This window comes from Bombina bombina, chromosome 2 (genome assembly GCF_027579735.1).
Source record: "Bombina bombina isolate aBomBom1 chromosome 2, aBomBom1.pri, whole genome shotgun sequence".
NCBI lineage: Eukaryota > Metazoa > Chordata > Amphibia > Anura > Bombinatoridae > Bombina > Bombina bombina.
This window is the reverse complement of record NC_069500.1, coordinates 444983259-444997596: the sequence shown is the minus strand read 5'-3', so window position 1 is coordinate 444997596 and position 14338 is coordinate 444983259. Positions and strand designations below refer to the sequence as shown.

The 14338-nt window shown below is 41.3% G+C and overlaps 1 protein-coding gene across 1 annotated transcript in view; it reads left to right on the top strand.

The window, feature by feature from the left end:
- Positions 1-14338, top strand: part of HSCB (HscB mitochondrial iron-sulfur cluster cochaperone) — a 50990-nt gene that overhangs the window by 21310 nt on the left and 15342 nt on the right. Inside the window, exons 3-4 of the mRNA XM_053702078.1 lie at positions 5691-5780; positions 6998-7145. Of these exons, the coding sequence (XP_053558053.1) occupies positions 5691-5780; positions 6998-7145 (238 nt within the window). The remainder of the gene's footprint in view (positions 1-5690; positions 5781-6997; positions 7146-14338) is intronic.

The following is a 14338-nucleotide window of genomic DNA, read 5'->3' as shown; positions in this document are numbered from 1 at the left end:
CTATATTTAAGAAATTATTTCCTATGGTCGACCCCAGAAAGGACTTATGGCAGACAGTCCCTAAGGTCGAGGGGGCAGTTTCTACTCTAAACAAGCGCACTACTATTCCTATTGAGGATAATTGTGCTTTCAAAGATCCTATGGATAAAAAAATAGAGAGAGAGTTTGCTTAAAAAGATTTTTGTACAGCAAGGTTACCTTCTTCAACCCATTTCGTGCATTGTTCCTGTCACTACAGCAGCGTGGTTCTGGTTCGAGGAACTAGAAAAGTCGCTTAGTAGAGAGACTCCATATGAGGAGGTTATGGACAGAGTTCACGCACTTAAGTTGGCTAACTCTTTTATTTTAGAAGCTGCTTTGCAAATAGCTAGATTAGCGGCGAAAAATTCAGGGTTTGCAATTGTGGCGCGCAGAGCGCTTTGGCTAAAGTCTTGGTCAGCGGATGTATCATCCAAGACAAAATTGCTTAATATCCCCTTCAAGGGTAAAACTCTCTTTGGGCCAGAATTGAAAGAGATTATCTCAGACATCACTGGGGGAAAGGGCCATGCCCTCCCACAAGATAGGCCTTTCAAAGCCAAGAATAAGTCTAATTTTCGTTCCTTTCGTAATTTCAGGAACGGACCGGGCTCTAATTCTGCATCCTCTAAGCAAGAGGGTAATACTTCACAGACCAAACCAGCCTGGAAACCGATGCAAGGCTGGAACAAGGGTAAGCAGGCCAAGAAGCCTGCCGCTGCTAACAAAACAGCATGAAGGAGTAGCCCCCGATCCGGGACCGGATCTAGTGGGGGGCAGACTCTCTCTCTCTCTCTCTCTCTCTTTGCTCAGGCTTGGGCAAGAGATGTTCAGGATCCCTGGACGCTAGAAATAGTTTCTCAGGGTTATATTCTGGAATTCAAGGAACTACCCCCAAGGGGAAGGTTCCACATGTCTCACTTATCCTCAAACCAAATAAAGAGACAGGCATTCTTACATTGTGTAGAAGACCTGTTAAAGATGGGAGTGATACACCCAGTTCCAACGGCGGAACAAGGAATGGGATTTTACTCAAATCTGTTTGTAGTTCCCAAAAAAGAGGGAACTTTCAGACCAATCCTGGATTTAAAGATCCTAAACAAATTTCTCAGAGTACCATCGTTCAAGATGGAAACCATTCGAACGATTCTACCCACAATTCAGGAAGGTCAATTTATGACTACCGTGGATCTAAAGGATGCGTATCTACATATTCCTATCCACAAAGAACATCATCAGTTCCTAAGGTTCGCCTTTCTGGACAAACATTACCAGTTTGTGGCCCTCCCATTCGGGTTAGCCACTGCTCCAAGGATTTTCACAAAGGTACTCGGATCCCTTCTTGCGGTTCTAAGACCAAGGGGCATTGCAGTAGTACCGTACTTGGACGACATTCTAATACAATCGTCGTCTCTTTCAAAGGCAAAGGCTCACTCAGACATCGTTCTGGCCTTTCTCAGATCTCACGGATGGAAGGTGAACATAGAAAAAAGTTCCCTGTCTCCGTCGACAAGAGTTCCCTTCTTGGGAACAATAATAGATTCCTTAGAAATGAGGATTTTCTTGACAGAAGTCAGACAGTCAAAACTTCTAAACACTTGTCAAGTTCTTCATTCTATTCCTCGTCCTTCCGTAGCTCAGTGCATGGAAGTAGTAGGATTGATGGTTGCAGCAATGGACATAGTTCCTTTTGCGCGAATTCATCTAAGACCATTACAACTGTGCATGCTGAAACAGTGGAATGGGGACTATACAGACTTGTCTCCAGTGATTCAAGTAGATCAGAAGACCAGAGACTCACTCCGTTGGTGGCTAACCCAGGATCACCTATCCCAGGGAATGAGCTTCCGCGGTCCAGAGTGGGTCATCGTCACAACCGACGCCAGCCTAGTGGGCTGGGGCGCGGTCTGGGAATCCCTGAAAGCTCAGGGACTGTGGTCTCGGGAAGAGTCTCTTCTCCCGATAAACATTCTGGAACTAAGAGTGATATTCAATGCTCTCAGGGCTTGGCCTCAGCTAGCAAAGGCCAGATTCATAAGATTCCAATCAGACAACATGACGACTGTTGTGTATCTCAATCATCAGGGGGGAACAAGGAGTTCCCTGGCGATGAAAGAAGTGACCAAAATAATACAATGGGCGGAGAATCACTCCTGCCACCTATCTGCGATCCACATTCCAGGTGTGGAAAACTGGGAAGCGGATTATTTGAGTCGTCAGACATTCCATCCGGGGGAGTGGGAACTCCACCCGGAGATCTTTGCCCAGTTGACGCAACTATGGGGCATTCCAGATATGGATCTGATGGCGTCTCGTCAGAACTTCAAGGTTCCTTGCTACGGGTCCAGATCCAGGGATCCCAAGGCGACTCTAGTGGATGCACTAGTAGCGCCTTGGACCTTCAACCTAGCTTATGTGTTTCCACCGTTTCCTCTCATTCCCAGGCTGGTAGCCAGGATCAAACAGGAGAGGGCCTCGGTGATCTTGATAGCTCCTGCGTGGCCACGCAGGACTTGGTATGCAGACCTGGTGAATATGTCATCGGTTCCACCATGGAAGCTACCTTTGAGACAGGACCTGTCAGCCGTAAAGGACCAGCCCAGGATTCAACCCAACTGCTAGAGTGAAAAGTAAAAAACACACGCTAGCACACTGAGAAATATCCAGGACGTGACCCACACAGGATTGAAGAAAACAAATGTCCCTTTAAGCAGGTTAGCAAATAAACAGGGATTCCATCTTGTAGATCTGGATAAAACAAATGACCCTTTAAGCAGGTTAAACAGAGATTCCTTTAGCAGGTTTGGATAAAGCAAATGTCCCTTTAAGCAGGTTAGCAAATAAACAGTGATTCCCTCTTGTAGATCTGGATAAAACAAATTACCCTTCAAGCAGGTTAAACAGAGATTCCTTTTAGCAGGTTTGGAAAAAGCAAATATCCCTTTAAGCAGGTTAGAAAACAAACAGAGATTCCTTTTGCAGGTTTGGATAAAGTAAATGTCCCTTTAAGCAGGTTAATGAACAAACAGAAAGGTCTTCCTCTTATTAGATTTGAATAAAGCAAATGTCCCTTTATGCAGATTAGCAAACAAACAGATATTCCTTTTAGCAGGTTTAAATAAAGCAATTGTCCTTATATGCAGGTAGCAAACAAACAGGTATTCCTTATAGTAGGATTAAATAAAGCAATTGTCCTTATATGCAGGTTAGCAGACAAACAGATATTCCTTTTAGCAGATTTGTTATAGCAAATATCCCCAAATGCAGGTTAGCAAACAGAAAGAATATTCAGGCAAGGTGATACAGGCATAAACGAATTTACTCACTCAGGTCCGGTCCGGAAGGTAAGTAGGAGATAAGACAAACGGGCGCCAATTCAGATCTCCCGCCGAGATTTGAAGGCAGGGAGACTCTGACGTCAGGAGGAGAGTCAGATACCGCGTCACGTTGCTAGGCAACGTGACGTGATACAGAGTGGATCTGTGAGCCGCGGCGACACGGCAATGAGCGGATCCAATTCATGACAGGACCTTCTTGTTCAGGGTCCATTCGAACATCCAAATCTGGTCTCCCTCCAGCTGACGGCTTGGAGATTGAACGCTTGATTCTATCAAAGTGTGGGTTTTCAGATTCCGTGATAGATACTCTGGTTCAAGCCAGAAAACCGGTAACTAGAAAGATTTACCATAAAATATGGAAAAGATATATCTGCTGGTGTGAATCCAAGGGATTCCCATGGAATAAGATAAAGATTCCTAGGATTCTTTCCTTTCTACAAGAAGGTTTGGATAAAGGATTATCTGCGAGTTCTCTAAAGGGACAGATTTCTGCTTTATCTGTCCTACTACACAAACGACTGGCAGTTGTGCCAGATGTTCAAGCATTTGTTCAGGCTTTGGTTAGGATCAAGCCTGTTTACAGACCTTTGACTCCTCCCTGGAGTTTAAATCTAGTTCTTTCAGTTCTTCAAGGGGTTCCGTTTGAACCTTTACATTCCATAGATATTAAGTTGTTATCTTGGAAAGTTTTGTTTTTGGTTGCTATTTCTTCTGCTAGAAGAGTTTCTGAGTTATCTGCTCTGCAGTGTACTCCACCCTATCTGGTGTTCCATTCAGATAAGGTTGTTTTGCGTACTAAGCCTGGTTTTCTACCAAAGGTTGTTTCCAACAAAAATATTATTCAGGAGATAGTTGTACCTTCTTTGTGTCCGAATCCAGTTTCAAAGAAGGAACGTTTGCTACACAATTTAGATGTAGTCCGTGCTCTAAAATTCTACTTAGAAGCTACAAAAGAGTTCAGACAAACTTCTTCTCTGTTTGTCGTCTATTCTGGTAATAGGAGAGGTCAAAAAGCAACTTCTACCTCTCTTTCCTTTTGGCTTAAAACCATCATCCGATTGGTTTATGAGACTGCCGGACGGCAGCCTCCTGAAAGAATCACAGCTCACTCCACTAGGGCTGTAGCTTCCACATGGGCCTTCAAGAACGAGGCTTCTGTTGATCAGATATGTAAGGCAGCGACTTGGTCTTCACTGCACACTTTTGCCAAATTTTACAAATTTGATACTTTTGCTTCTTCGGAGGCTATTTTTGGGAGAAAGGTTTTGCAAGCCGTGGTGCCTTCCGTTTAGGTAACCTGATTTGCTCCCTCCCTTCATCCGTGTCCTAAAGCTTTGGTATTGGTTCCCACAAGTAAGGATGACGCCGTGGACCGGACACACCAATGTTGGAGAAAACAGAATTTATGCTTACCAGATAAATTACTTTCTCCAACGGTGTGTCCGGTCCACGGCCCGCCCTGGTTTTTTAATCAGGTCCGATGAATTATTTTCTCTAACTACAGTCACCACGACACCCTATGGTTTCTCCTATTTTTTCCTCCTGTCCGTCGGTCGAATGACTGGGGTGGGCGGAGCCTAGGAGGGACTATATGGCCAGCTTTGCTGGGACTCTTTGCCATTTCCTGTTGGGGAAAAGATATTCCCACAAGGATGACGCCGTGGACCGGACACACCGTTGGAGAAAGTAATTTATCAGGTAAGCATAAATTCTGTTTTTTTTCTTTTATTTTCTGTCAGCTGTTCCAGGAACTTACTATTGTGGGTGGCTTCTTATATGTCTGTAGTTCTTAGTATTTTTTTATTTTTATGTTTTCTTTTACAAAAGGGGTAATCAAAAGGATGAATTAAATATACAGGAGAATACAATTTGAAACAACTTTCTAATTTACTTCTATTATCTAATTTGTTTCATTCTTAGTATCATTTTTTTTAAGGAGCAGCAATGCACTACTGGTTTCTAACTGAACAAATGGGTGAGCCAATGACAATCAATATATATATATATATATATATATATATATATATATATATATATATATATATATATATATATATATATATATATATATATATATATATATATATATATATATATATATATATATATATATATATATTATAGAGAGATCCACAAATCGGCAGCTAGAACCTAGGTTTTTTTGCTCCTCTTTAGCTTGCCTCGATAATCCTTTCCTTTCATTGTATTCTTTATCTGAATCATGAAAGGAAAATTTTGGGGTTCCATGTCCCTTTAAGTATGAACTTCCATTCTAGTGATTTTTTTTTTTTTTAATTTTTTTTTTTTGTAACTAAAGATTTGCATTTTCTTTAGAGTGAACAAGAAATATCCGAAAATCAGTCTTCTTTAGTTAACAAAGCCTACAATACACTTCTATCACCTTTGAGCCGTGGGATATATTTGGTAAGTGTTTCCTGTATGGTTCAGTAGCTTAACATAACATTCATAAGGGCAGCCATTGTTGTAGAACTTTTGGACGATTTCAACAATTCTGTGTTTTTTTTTATTTTTCTGGTCCCCACTAGAGTTTGTTAAAGTGAATGTCAACTTTCACAAATGAAAGCCCTGTTTTTAAAAATACTATTAAAAACAGGGGCACTTTCATTCATGAAAGTTTACATTGAAGCCATTTTTTTTAAAATACTTAGCTTTTATTGTTAGCAATCGTCGAACACTGGAGCAGCGATTCCTCCGCCCCAAAGACGTCTCTTCTTCAGAAATGACTAATCCGGCTTCCTCCAATCACGGCGTGGCCTCAGGCAATGTTTGCTCTGGGGGGAAGCCAATATTGGAGGAAGCCGGATTCGTCATTTCTGACGTAAGAAGAGACGACCTGGGTGTGGGGGAATCGCTTCTCCGGTGTTCCACGCTTGCTAGGAATAAAAGGTAAGTATTTTAAAAGAAGGGCTTCAATGTAAACTTTCATGAATGAAAGTGCCCCTGTTTTAATAGTAATTTGACATTCACTTTAAGCCTTTCATACATCATTTTACTTCTAATTTAGTTATCTGCCTGCTATTTGCATATTTTAAAAATGTGGTTCTCCCAAAAACCAACTTTTTTTTTTTCTTTATGGCTTTTTAGAAGCTTTAACATTCATGTTAATATGGCAGTAAAGTCAAAATTAAACTTTTATTATTCAGGTAGAGCATGTAATTATAAACAACCTTACAGTTTTTCTGCTGTTATCTAGTTTGCTTAGTTGTCTTGGTATCCTTTGTTGAAAAGTATACATAAGTAGGCTTAGTAGCAAAAATGCACTACCAAAGAAATCCGTTTTTCTACTCATGATTTGTTGTGTGTACTGTTAAGCAAAGCTTTATCTCCATTATGTTGTGTATTGTTTTTTGTTTGATTTTTAAATTTGCTTATAATTGTCCATTATCACCTTCAATGTCTATCATTTGGTCTCCGGTCTTTTCTTGTTGTGAAGGTGTCCTAATGTTTACATGGCTTAAGACCGTTTTGGTTTAATCAAAGGGCAGAATTATTTCTTCCAATATATGTTCAAATTTTGTTAAAGATCTAGAAGCCAGGCTACTCATTTAAGATATAATATGTGTGTATGTGATGGTGTCCCTGTAACACAAGAGTAAGCCTTCAGTTTCTTCCTCCTACAGCTGAGTCTGAATGGCATTACCTTTAAGGATGGAGCTGAAAGTGGTGATGTGGACACTGAATTCCTTTTTGAAATATTGGAAATCAATGAAGATCTGAATGAAGTAAGCACAGACTCTGAAATCGAAGAAATTGGAAAAGATGTGCAAGGTAACATAATCCTTATGTTAAACATTTTAGTCCTGATGTTTAAGAAATGTAAGCTTGCCAAGAAACATAAATATATATGTGGAATGAATATACACGTCTCATGACCTGAATGTGAAAAAATTGTATTTCTGTGTTTTGCATTAAAATATCCAGCTTGGTGGCCATCTGTTTCACATCAGCAAAAGCCTATAGATCTTAGAATGGGCAGGATAGAACTCAATCCATATACCAACCATTACTTTAATATGAATTCTAAGTTTGCTGATAGTCTGATCAAATTCAAGAGTCCTTAGGAATATCATCCGATTACTTTTATTAAATTATTTTAATTGACAGATTACCAGTGTCTTCTAAGGCAAGACAATTTTGACTTTAAGCTTCTCTGCATGTCCTTGTGGGAAATATTCAGTATGGTTTTATGGAAAGTAGAAAAATCATAATTTACTTTTCTTATTGCCTCAATGTTTCCTTTTGAAAACAATTAACTGGGAAAACCTAGAATACATGCCCAAGTGAACTGCAACAAAATACATTTTTTCTTCTTAATATAAGGAGAGTCCACGACTTCATTCCTTACTGTTAGGAAATACTGAACCTGGCCACCAGGAGGAGGCAAAGACACCCCAGCCAAAAACTTAAATACCTCTCCCACTTCCCCTATCCCCCAGTCATTCTTTGCCTTTTGTCACATGAGGATGGCAGAGAAGTGTCAGAAGATTTCGGAGTTGTTCCTTAGGAGTGGTATCTGCCCTTCGATATAGGACTGGAGTTTTAAGTAGTCTTATCAGCCTCTCAGTGAGAGTATTGACAAAAGCTAAAATCTGGAGATGCAGGGAGAGTCTTTCTGCAAACCCATCCAGACTGCCTGCTAACCGCTCCTTAAGCATTCAGTGTTTACAAGTTTCACTGCCTGCTTTTCTTCGCTCAAGTCCATGTCAGGATCGATGCTACAAGACTGTCACACTTGAGAGGCTGTGTTTCTGTTCCACAGGATGGATTCTGGTAAGATCTTTTAAATTTTTTACATATGTTGACATATGTCACAGTGTGACTCCTTTTATCTTAATAGAATCATGGGTTAATATCTCCTGAGGGAGGTTATTGAACAGTGGGGATTAATCAAATGTGATGCTTTAATTTACACTGCTTTATGTGTGAGATTTCTTGGGCTCATAGACTGTTTGTTAGGTGGCTGGAACACACAGGTTTTACTTTCACTTTGAACGCTGCGCAGCTTGTAGCTTGGTGCGCTTTTTCTCATAGCAGGGGCGGTCCTGCCTTGTTCACCACGTGACCGAGAGTGGTCACACTTTCATTTCCTCTTTCCTGACCAAGCTAGCTGTCGAAGAAGACAGTTTTTTTTTTCTCTGTTTGTCTGGGTCTAGGAGGTGGTGAGTTCCCCAGCCATTGGGAGTATAAAGGTGCTGTTTTTGTGAGAAATAAAAAGATTGTTTTTTTCTGTGTCCTACTGTCATTAGCGCAAGCTATGGAGGGTTCTGATATTCTTGAGGGTTACTCCCTCTATTCCAAATAGTAATACCTGTTTATATTGTGAGGAGGCCTTGGTATGCCCTCTCTCTCAACTGTGTTCCACATGCATCAGCAAAGTTATTATGTCTAAGAAGGTTAACCCCTTTAGTACCACTGAGCCGTCCACCTCTGAGGACTTGCCGTCCCGTGAGGTGCATACCCATCAGTCATCTCCCTCTTTACATGCACCTTCCCGTGGCATGCCTGATCCTCCATCTGGAGGGAGCCTTTTACCATCAGACTTTACCGCGCAGTTAAAAACGGCAGTGTCTAAGGTTCTTAGTGCTTTACCTTGCCCTGTCAAGCGCAAGCTAAAGGTTAAACATAGCTCTCCGTTCCAGGGGTCTTCAAGTGATTTATCTGTTTTTCAATTATCTACGGATGGGTCACAGTCTGAGTCTTCAGAGGGTGAAATTTCTTGATCAGAGTCTGCTACCTCTAGGCCTCCTGCTGCGGAGGAACAAGCCTTTAGATTTAAGATTGAATACTTACCTTTTCTTCTAAAGGAGGTTCTGTCTACATAAGAGGTTCCAGGGGCCAAGCTGCCTGATTAACCTTTGATTCCTGTGCCGGTAGTGCTGTTAACTTTTCCTGTACCTGTAAAAATGGCGAACAATATTAAGAATGAGTAGGATAGAATTGTGTCTTCCTTTTAAAAAATGATTCCCGGTCTTGGACTCTTAATTGGAGTTGTGGGGTTCTGTCCCTAAGGTGGATGGTACTATATCCACACTGGCTAAGTGTACTACTATCCCACTTGAGTATCCCTACTGGTTCGACTCCTTATCTGATTTGATCGAGGTGGAGGGTCCCCTCGACGTTATCCAAGAAATAATTAATTAAGGCCTTGATAATTGCTAATTCTTTTATCTGTGATGCAAACATGCAGATCATTCGCCTAAATGCTAAGATTTCTGTTTTTTCAGTGCAGACCCGTCGGGCGCTCTGGCTGAAATCCTGGTCTGCGGATATGACTTCTAAGTCTAGACTCCTTTTGAGGGAAAAATGTTATTTGGTCCAGGCCTGGACTCCATTATCTCCACGGTTACAGGGGGCAAAGGTTCCTTCCTACCGGAGGATAAAAAGAACAAGTCTAAGGGACAAGGCTCTAATTTTTGTTCTGAGAAATCCCAACGATAGCAGTCCTCTTCTAAGCCCGAGCAAGCCAAGAGTACTTGGAAGCCGGCTCAATCCTGGAATAAATCCAAAGAGCAAGAAGCCCGCAGAGACCAAGTCGACATGAAGGGGAGGCCCCCGATCTGGTGCTGGATCGTGTAGGGGGCAGACTGTCGCTGTTTTCAGACGCTTGATTTAAGGACATGCAGGATCCATGTGTCCTGGAGGTCATAGCTCAGGGATACAAGATAGGTTCCAAATCTCAACCACCCAAGGGCAGATTTCTCCTTTCAAGCCTGTCTTCAAAGCCAGAAAAGAGGGAAGCCTTTCTGGGGTGCATGCAGGATCTGTCCTCCCTAGGGGTCATTGTCCCGGTTCCTATTGAAGAAAGAGGTTTGGGATACTATTCAAAACTGTTTGTGGTCCCAAAGAAGGAGGGAACTTTCTGCACGATTCTGGACCTGAAATGCTTAAACAAGTTTCTAAATGTCCCCTCGTTCAAGATGGTGACAATAAGGTCCATCCTTCCTCTAGTTCAGGAAGGACAGTTCATGACCACTATAGATCTGAAGGATGCTTACTTTCATTTACCAATACACAAGGATAACTACCAAGGTTTGCGTTCCTGGACCAACACTTCCAGTTTATTGCACTTCCGTTTGGTCTAGCTACTGCTCCAAGAATCTTTACGAAGGTTCTAGGGGCTCTTCTGGCCGTTGCCAGAACCCGGGGTATAGCAGTGGCTCCCTAATTGAATGATATTCTGGTACAAGCACCATCCTTTCGTCTGGCGGGGGACCATTCGGTATCCTTCAATCTCATGGATGGAAGATAAACTTAGAAAAGTGTTCTGATTCCAAGCACCAGGGTAGAATTCCTGGGTACTATAATAGACTCCATATCCATGAGGATATTTCTAACAGACCAGAAACCGCTTTAATTCATCAAAATTGACATTTCAGTGTTTTCTTCTTTTCTTTACCTTTTTAATCCTGAATGCCGCGCCAGTGATTACCCCGGCCGTCGGAAGCCTCTGCAGATGTCAAATGATGAATCGGGCTTCATCTAATCACAGCTTTCCCTTCCCCCCCCCCCCCGGGGGAAATCTTGGCCTGATGCAATGCTGTGTTTGAAGGAAGTTGGATTCGTCATTTTGGACCTGCGAAGACGGCTTGCGTCGGGCGGAGGAAGTGCTGGCGCGGCTGCCAGGATTAAAAGGTAAGTTTTTGAAGAAAACAGTGTAATGTCAATTTTGATGAATTAAAGTGCCCTTTTTTTTTTTTTTTTTTTTTTTTTTTTTTAATAGGTTTATTAAAAACCGGGCACTAATTCATCAAAATGGACCTTCACTTTAAGGCCATCTGTGGCTCAGTGTATGGAAGTAATTGGTCTCATGGTGTCCAGCATGGACATAATTCCCTTTGCTAGGTTCCGTCTCAGACCGTTACAGCTGTGCATGATGAGACAGTGGAACGGCGATCATTCGGATCTGTCTCAACAGATTTCCTTGGACAACCGGTCGAGAGAATCGCTCACTTGGTGGCTCTGTCCAGATAATCTGTCCCGAGGGACATCCTTTCTAAGACCATCCTGGGAGATTGTGACTACGGACGCAAGTCTATCTGGATGAGGAGCTGTTTGGGGTGCCAGGAAGGCACAGGGCCTGTGGTCTCAGGAGGAACGCTCCATCTCGGTCAACATTCTGGAACTTCGAGCAATCTTCAATGGTCTGAAGGCTTGGCCTCTTCTGGGTTCGTCCCGGTTTATTAGATTCCAATCTGACAATATAACCTTGGTGGCTTACATCAACCATCAGGGTGGAACAAGAAGCTCCCTAGCAATGAGGGAAGTATCTTGGATTCTGGAGTGGGCAGAAGCTCACAGCTGTTCGCTGTCAGCGATACACATTCCGGGTGTGGGCAACTGGGAAGTGGGTTTTCACAGCAGACAATCCTTTCATCTGGGGGAATGGTCTCTCCATCTCGAAGGGTTTGCAAAGATATGCTGCAGGTGGGGGACACTGGAGATAGACCTCATGGCGTCTTGTCGCAATACCAAGCTACCCAGATATGGGTCGAGGTCCAGGGATCCTCAGGGAGAGCTAATAGATGCATTAGCTGTGCCTTGGAGGTTCAATCTAATCTACCTTTTCCCGCTGTTACCACTCCTTCCTTGTGTAGTGGCCCGCATCAAGCAGGAGCAGGCATCAGTGATACTGATTGCTCCATCATGGCCGCGAAGGGTGTGGTTCGCGGATCTGGTGAGGATGTCATCTTCACCTCCATGGAAGTTACCTTGTCGCAGGGGTCTGCTGGAACAAGGTCCTTTTTGTTCATCAAAATCTAGATTCTCTGAGGCTGACTGCGTGGAGACTGAACGCTTAGTCCTAGCCAAGAGAGGTTTTTCATTCAAGCTCGTAAGCCGGTTATTCGTCGCATCTATCATAAGGTGTGGAGAACCTATTTATTCTGGTGTGAAGAGCGTGGATTCCCCTGGAATAAGTTAAGGTTGCCAAGATCCTACAGTTTCTCCAGGATGGACTGGAGAAGGGTATTTCTGCCAGTTCCCTGAGGGGACAGATTTTGGCCCTGTCTGTTTTACTGCACAAGAGGCTCTCAGAGCTTCCAGATGTACAGTCTTCTGTTAAGGCTCTGATTAGGATCAGGCCCATGTTCAGATCTAAGGCTGCTCCCTGGAGTTTTGTTTTTTTTTTTTATATTTTTATTCAAGGTTTGTTGCAAGGCATACATACATAGGTCTTAAGGTAATAACATAGTAGTATTAAAAGACAATTGTGAGACAATATGTTATATGAACATTAAACAGTCTTGGTGTAAGGATCTTCTAAAAAAAAAAAAGAGAGATAAAGAGCATACATAAATTAGCTGCCCAATGTACTATATACCTTAGGAGTGATACAAAAGGCCATTTTTGGACCTAGTCTATGAAAGTTCAGAAGTTAGAAGGTATTACCAGATAAAAAGATCACTTTTGGATCTTAATGACAAACCTTTTTTTATCTTTATATTAAGAGCTATAAAACATGCTTGAGTAAATACTTTTTAACGTATAGCTATGAGAAAACAAATAGCAACTTCCTTAAAACAAATTTAGGTATTTAGAGTGTAACAAATATACATAATGCAATGTAATATATATTATGATATTCACCTCCTTTAATGATAAATAGAATCTGAAATTAAAGAGATTATTGGAGCACCCTCTGTATAGAGACATAATAATAGTTTGGAGAAAACTATCTAAATCTGTTGGAACGAGGCAGAATATCTCAAAATGGTTGCCGATAATTGGCAATACACATTTCCCTTTAGGCAATATGGTGGACATTTTTAAAAAATGGTCACCAGAGAGACCACTGATAGTGAAAGACTTCTATGATTTCAAGTTTAAATAAAGTATATACATTTGATAGATTTCAAGAGATTTTTCTGGAAATACAAAAAAAACATATATTCTATTTTATACAAGCGAAAAGCTACATTCTTAAATTAATGAGTCTGGCTCCCCAGATGTGGGAACAACATCCGCTGGTTGATGTGGTAAAAGTGAGGAAGGGATTGTTATCCTTTATTTACAAATTTTTATTGTCTTTAGAAGAAACATCAGTAGTAGTAGATTTGACTTCCCAGTGGACAACAATGGTCGACTTACCTGATCTCGATACAATACTTTTAAAGAGTTTGAAGACTACTCAAAAGTTGTTTTCTTCATCTTATTATAGGGAAATTCAATTTAGAGTGATACACAGAGATTATTTAACCACATGGAGAGTGGCTAAGTGGAATAAGAATGTACTCAATCTCTGCTCCAAATGCCTCTCTCAGGATCCAGATCTGAATCATTTAGTTTGGGGTTGCCCTAAGTCAAACCAATTTTGGATGAAGGTGGAATATTTTCTCTCTAATATAGTAAAAAAAAATTCATCTAACAAGAGATTCTATCCTTTTCTTGAGATCTCACGTCTCTTGGGACAAAGATGTTAATTTTATATTAGTAGCAATAATAATTATTAGAACACTTTTTTTTAAATACTGGATTTCCTGTAAGACACCTCCCATTTCAGAAGTGAGGAAAGTATTACTAGACTCATCAATTAAAGCTGCTTACGAATTAAAACTAGGGGGGTCCTCAAGAGAAAAATTCTGTAGAAAATGGAAGGTCTTTGTGTGTTTCCAGGGAAATAATTTTGTACATTACATAGAACAAATTATTAATATTAAGCTAAATTAGAGAAGGGATTGGGGGACATGGGGCGGGGGAGAGAAATATAATAAATTTTTTCTTTTAGAATTTGAAATGAAATATTGAAGCTAGCACCTCAATAGAGACAACCAAGAACTGCGGTAAGAATATATGTTTAGGTGAAAGGCAATAGTGATCAGTCCTGCTGATCTAGATGGGCCTGTGGATTAATTTCTTTGATGTTATGTAGGAGTGGAAACTTAGGAAGTAGTTGTAAATATTAGATAAGTTGCGGTATAGACCAGACAAACCGCCTATTGAGTCCCTCTAAAATAAAGGGTACA